Consider the following 6,993-nt stretch of genomic DNA (forward strand, 5'->3'; position numbering starts at 1 on the left):
CATGTGCATCCTACATCAAGGACCACTGGAAGACAGTTGAGAAATGGCTATGACGTGCTCACACTGCCCAGTCTTCTCCTCTGTCCTCGGAGGTCTCACCTTCAAATCCCAAAGATTTGTGCTGCTGCTGCTTTGTGCCTGTACGGTGGGCAATGCTTCTGTAACCTGCCCTCCAGTCTGCATTTGTGCAAGTGACATCATCACTTGCACCAACAAGAACCTGACCACTGTGCCAAGGACGCTTCATAAAGTTGTGACCAGCCTGGATGTTAGCTATAACAGCATCAGCCTACTTGACTTCACCTGGGCCCCTACTATTTTAGACAGACTGAAAACCCTCATTCTCAATCACAACAGTATTGATTTCCTCTCTAGAGGGGCCTTTGCCTCTACTCCACAGCTGCGATATCTAGACCTGTCCTCCAACAAGCTGAAAACATTGCAAAACTCATCGTTTCAAGGTTTAAACTTCCTGGAAACCCTCCTGCTTTACAATAATCAGGTGGCCCAGCTCAGTACTGGCACTTTCGAAGGCTTGTACAAACTTCGGAAGTTATATCTCAGTCAGAACCTAATCGCCCACTTCCCCTTGCACTTGTATAAAGGGCAGTCCAGACTTCCACTACTCGAACTCTTAGATCTGTCCTTTAACAAATTAACCTCTGTGCCGGTCTTGCAGGTAACTGCACTGCCTGTTAGGCTGCAGAGCAGTTTGTATCTGCATGCAAACCCATTTACTTGTGATTGTTCTTTCTACACAATGGTCACTTACTGGTATAACAGGCGCTTTAGGTCTGCGGTGGATTTTAAAGATGATTATAGGTGTTATTTTCAACTTGACTCCACGAGAAGTGTTAGTATTTTGCTGATCCATGATGACCTTTTGAATTGCTCCAACAGTACTGTCAATGGCTCCTTTCATGCTTTGGGGCTGCATTATGAGGCTCACTTGGGGGAAAGACTGGTGATAAATTGTGACAGCAAGATACTCGATCCAAATACAAGTGTTCTATGGGTCACACCAAGGAATAACACATTGCAGCCAGGCATTCAAGATCAGGATCTGCGGGTATTATTGAACGGAAGCCTTGAGATTCAACAGGTCCAACCTGAAGATGCAGGCACCTATTCTTGTATAGCAATTAACAGCAAACGAATGTTAAATGAGTCGATAGAGGTAACGCTGAGGGTGCATAATTTTACACAAGCTGGGCAGCGCTTGCAAACCTTTAACACTGCCTTTACCACACTCTCTTCCTGCCTCGCCAGCATTATTTTGGTCCTGATCTACCTTTATTTGACGCCTTGCCGCTGTTGGTGTAAATCCAAGCAGAAGCACAGAAAGCCGAATGGAAACAGTGCCCACTCTTCGATCCTGAGCACCACTCCCTCCCATGAAGCTGCCAGTGCAGAGAGGAAAGCCAGCAATTGCAAGCGGGTGGTTTTCCTGGAGCCAGTCAAGGAGCCTCTGAAAGGTCAGAACGGGAAAATGAAACTGCACCCCACCAATCACACTGTGGCTGAAAATATCCTGAGGGGCAAAAGAGGCAAAGCCGACATTGACGCTATCAGTTCCGTGTTCTCAGATAAGCTAATTGTGGCATAATCCGAATATCATGGATGTGGTTTTATCAGAAGTTAGATTACTTCCAATTAGACACAATGAAAGAATCGAAAGAACTGCGGACGCTGTAAATCAGGAACAAAAACAGAAGTTGCTGGAAAAGCTCAGCAGGTCTGGCAGCATCTGTGAAGAAAAAATCAGAGTTAACTCTTCAGGTTTGGTGACCCTCAGAAAACTGAAAGAATCGGCTGCCTCTCAACATTGGCATTTATGGTGAATCCTGCTTGTGGAAAGATGAAAGCTGGACTGAAGGACAGTTCTGATTCTTTAATGTTAATCAGGCTATGTCACCTTGGAGAGAGGTTTTACAAATCTACTTCGTTCTTGGATCCTTCATGAGAGCAGAAGTACACGCTGCTCTACTTTCTGAATTCTGCATTATTATCCTGGCTGTTTTGCTTGTCATAAGTTATAAATAAATTGAAATAAAATGAACTTGACACACAGGTGAGATGCCATGGTGAAGTTGTTTTACAGGAATGTCTATGCCGATGTTTACAAGCCTTCTGTCAAGTTGACATAGCCCTTTTGAAGGTCTCATTGTTTTGGAATAAGCCTAGTGATGTTTTACTCAATCCTTAGAAGCCAAGAGTACAATGAAGCCTCATTAATGGTCTTGCATCCACTTCATACACACCGGCAGATAACATGCAATGCTAATTTTGCTCTAATAACTAATGAGGCTATGTAAAAAGATTAATCTTTGCCACAAAAACTCAGTACACTGTTACAATATTCAATTTGTCATGGACCTTACTGCAAATTACATTTTTAAAAATTCCAAAGACGAACCATCATTCAGACCAGCCTGATGACAGTAAACATGTACTGTATCATTTATCTTCTCACTGCTGAACAAACATTGAGTAGGGGCCTACATTTGTATGGTGGAGTATAAATTAAACTTTTTGTACAATGATTTAAAGCATTGCCCACATTTCTAATATGTGCAGTACTGGATAACACATTAATTTATCCCACGGGTAGAGGATTGGAAAGTTGCAATGATGTCAGTTGCTATATCATTGTAGCATTAATAAAATGGAAGGGTTACCAGCATTGAGATCACTGGTTCATTGACAAGAATATTGAAGTGTATGTACTGAAATCCTGCGACTGGAGGATTTCAAGTCAATGACCCAGTAAAATATCAGACTTTGCAGTCGGAAAATGCCATCCAAAATTTCAGCCTCAGAAAGTACTGATGTTTGTCATTCCCAACAGTATAAGCTTCATCAGCTCAGCCTCAGCTACAAGACTCTCTAGGGACATGTTAAAAGAAAACTCTCCAGTTATTTCTTTTTTTAAAAGTTCAGACATATCTCTCAGTGCTTACAGCCATGGAATAGCTTTGATGCTGCTGGAATAGACCGTTCTGTCTAACTTAATAGAACAGGAAGAGCGGTGGAATTGTGAAATTAAATTAAATAATCATTAAAAAGATCGATAATACATTATGGAATAAATTACTATTTATAAACTTTTAAATGAAATTATTTAATTAAAGAATTTATTTCAAATCTAAAAATGGATGGTAGAACACTAAGTGTTTACTTTGAATGTGAAGCAATTGGTTTGTACTGATATATTTAAGAAAAATATAAAGGACTGTAAATGTAGTATTTTGTAGTATCAACTCACTGTAGGAGATATTTATCTTTGTTACCATTATCTTAGAGATATTATTGTATAACATGTATAATATCCAAAATGCCCTTTGATATTCATTGTCTTAGTTTGTAATATCCGGTTCTCGAAATTGTACATTTAAAACAGAATTATGCTGAATTATTGGAAATACAAAATCAGACAAGAAGAAGGCTTCCTCACATTTGCCTCTATTTTACCCTCTGTTAGATGCCACTTCAAGCCTGCTCCGCCATTCAATAACTTCATAGAAACGTAGTCCATTCAGCCCTCCAAGTCTACCCCACCATTCAATATGATCATGGCAGATTATCCAGTTCAGCCCCCTGTTCCTGCTTTCTCCCCCATAACCTTTGATCCCTTTGGCCATAAGAATTCCAATTCTCTCAGATCATGGATGAACTGATTTTTAACTTTAACTCTACATTCCAGCATATCCCTGGTAATCTTTCACCCTACTCCCTGCTCTGATTTAGAAACATAAATAATAGGAGCAGGAGTAGGCCATTCAGCCCTCGGAGCCTGCTCCTCCATTCACTATAATCGTGGCTGATCATCCAGCTCAATAATTTGTTCCTGCTTTTCTTGCATATCCTTCGATCCCTTTAGCCCCAAGTAATATCCAACTCCTTCTTGAAATCATACAATGTTTCGCCCTCTGTCAGGGAGAGCAGCATAGAATTCCATAGGCTAACCACCCTCTGAGTGAAGAAATTTCTCCTCCTCTCAATCCTAAATGGTTTACCCCATGTCCTTAGACTGTAACTCCTGCATCTGTACGTCCCCCATCATCGAGAACATTCTTCATGCATCTACCCTGTCTAGTACTGAAAGGATTTTATAGGTTTCTATGAGATCCCAGCTCCCCCTACTCATTCTTCTGAACTCCAGCAAATATAAAACTAACTGATTTAACTTCTCCTCATATGGTCAGTTCTAAATCTGAGGAATCAATTTTGGTAAACCTTCGTTGCACTGCTTTTATGGCAGGGCCATCCTTCCTCAGATAAGGATACAAAAGGCGCACACAATATCCCAGGTGTGGTCTCACCAAGGTCCCGTATAATTGCAGCAAGATGCCATGTCCCAGTACTCAGCTCCCCTCACTCTGAAGGCTAACACAACCATTTGCCTTCTTCACTGCCTGCTGCACCAGCGTGCTTTAAGTATCCAGTGTCCGAGGACACCCAGGTCTCATTGAACATTCCCATCTCTCAATTTATAGCCATTCAGATGTTAATCCACCTTCCCGTTTTTGCTCCCAAAGTGCAAAACATCATATTTATCCACATTTTACTACATCTGCCATGCATTTCCCTACTCACTCAGCCTGTCTAAACCACATTAAAGCATCTCTGCGTCTCCTCACAGCTGACCATCCCATCTAGCTTTGTGTCCTCTGCAAATTTGGAAATATTGCAATTAGTTCCCACATCTTAATCATTAATATATGTTATGAATAGCTGGAGTGCTAGCACTGATCCCTGCAGTACCCCACTAATCACTGCCAGCCATTCAGAAAAAGACCCTTTTATTCCTTCTCTTTGTTTCCTGTCAGTCAACCAGTTTTCTATTTATTTTGATACACTAATCCCATATGCTTTTAATTTTATATGCTAATCTCTTAAATACATCTTTGCCCAAAGTCTTCTGAAAGTCCAAATAGACCACAATCTCTGGCTCCCCCTTATCAACTCTTCTAGTTACATTTTCGAACAATTGCAGTAGATTTCTCAAGTATGATTTCCCTTTCATAAATCCATACTTTGTCTGATTCTATTACTGTTTTCCCAGTGCTTTGCTATAGAAACCTTAATAATGAACACAAGCATCTTCCTCACTATCAATATCAGACTCACTTGTCTATAATTCCCTGCTTTTCCTCTCAAACTCCCCTTTTTAAACCATGGAGTTACATTAACTACCAACCAATATGGAGGAACTGTTCCAGAGTCTAAAGAATCCTGGAAGATGACCATTAATGCATCCACTTTTTCTAGGGCCACTTCCTTAAGTACACTGGAATGTGCATTATCAGGCCGTGGGGATTTATTGGCCTTCAATCTCATCAGTGTCCCCAATACCATTTCCCTAATCAGACTGATTTCCTTCAGTTCCTCCCTCTCACTAAACCCTGTGTTCCCCAGCATTTCTGGTATGTTATTTGTGTCCGCCTTTGTGAACACAGAAACAAAGTGTGTATTTAGTTGCTTGCCATTTGTTTGTTCCTCATGCATTCCCCTGTTTCTGACTGTAAGGGACTTACATTTGGTCTGTGCCAGGGAAAAATGGCTTTTGACCACCCCAATGCCAATTGTCAACCAGGGCATTTCAGGCCCATTTTAGGACCTCATTCCATCGCTGCCAATACTCAGCCAGCAGTGGGCAAAGGGAATTTGGCACATGCAAAAATTTCTCTCACGTTTCTGGTGGTGATGTTGGGGCTGGGGTATTCTCACACAAAGGTGTTCAGTTCGAGGGACTTAGCATCAGGAAGGTGGCAGGGTGCCTGAGAGTGAGAGCCTTGCACTTGCTGCTGATCCCACCCTCATTCGCAATGACCCCAACTCTGCGATCCCCATCCTGCCTTCACCTTATTTGACCCTTAGTGCCACTGAGCCTGGGGTTGGTGCATTACCAGCACTGATCAATACCTCTGCAGTGGTGCTGTTGAGCAATGAAAGGCTCTGATTCATGGCAGCTGTCAGGCAATTGGGACATCAGCTACCAGCAACCTTGGCCCAGGGAAAGGCTTAGCCAATGCTCGGGTTGAGTTGCTCTCCAGTCAACAGGTGAGACAGACCCCTTGTGACGTACATTCAATTTTGCCCGTAGAGTCTCACTGGAGAAGAGGGAATACCATTCCTTATCTGTGACAAGCATGCAGAGCACGAGTACAGTTAAAAGCATTGACCTCAATGCAATGCTGCTCCCCTAGGCTTTATACACCGGCACAGATCAAAAACAAATGCATCTGGGGATCAATATTACTTAGAACTTGGCAAACAGCAAATGTTTTATGTCATTCTAGAAGTTCCTCAGGTACTTCCTAATAAAACTTCCATTCGCTTGCTCGTTATAAAGTTGGGTGAGACAGAACAGTCTCAAATGGCAATTTTGAAAGTATATTCACCCGGTCATACTTTGATATTCACATGCTTACTTTTTTTGTGTGTGTAATTTTGAAGACAGAATTGATTGTGCTTAAAAATCCTACATAATTTACACCAAAAACTTGATGTTCTCACCTATTTGCAGAGAAGGAGATTAATCCTATGCCGGAACTTTCCAAAGTCAAATTATTTCCATTGAATAAAACTCTTTCCTGAGACTGACACTAGAGAGAATGTTACAAAAACAGGTCTGTATGTTAATTGGGGGCTTGCGGGCACTGGGTGAGTGAGTGGTATCAGTTTTCCTGAGGAAAGCTGAGGCGCAAGATATTTTAATTCTTGATTTTACTGTTGACTGTCAATGAGAAGCAACCACCTGCCAAGGGTTAGAAATTGCCTCATCCATTGAGACAATCTCCAATTCCTCCTAACTTCAGAAAGAAACATATAAACCATTTATCCAAACCTTTGGGTCTCTACTGTTTCCATTCTAGCTCTTTGCCAGGTAAGCCTGACAATTAGAAACTCTGTACTGTATCCCTCAGAGGTGTTCTTGCAAAAATTGCTGTTGGGTCCTGATGACATCATTAGGATTCTATAAAAACATGT

At 41.6% G+C, this 6,993-nt stretch overlaps 1 protein-coding gene across 1 annotated transcript; it reads left to right on the forward strand.

Moving 5' to 3' along the window:
• The first annotated feature begins 6 nt into the window (after positions 1 to 6).
• On the forward strand, positions 7 to 2,070 carry LOC109916139 (amphoterin-induced protein 2). The gene has a single exon (XM_020515842.2). The coding sequence runs from the start codon at positions 44 to 46 to the stop codon at positions 1,604 to 1,606; it is 1,563 nt and encodes a 520-aa protein (XP_020371431.1). The 5' UTR covers positions 7 to 43; the 3' UTR covers positions 1,607 to 2,070.
• The last annotated feature ends 4,923 nt before the right edge of the window (positions 2,071 to 6,993 follow it).

Source organism: Rhincodon typus, chromosome 18 (assembly GCF_021869965.1).
Source record: "Rhincodon typus isolate 14 chromosome 18, sRhiTyp1.1, whole genome shotgun sequence".
In the NCBI taxonomy this organism is placed as follows: Eukaryota; Metazoa; Chordata; class Chondrichthyes; order Orectolobiformes; family Rhincodontidae; genus Rhincodon; species Rhincodon typus.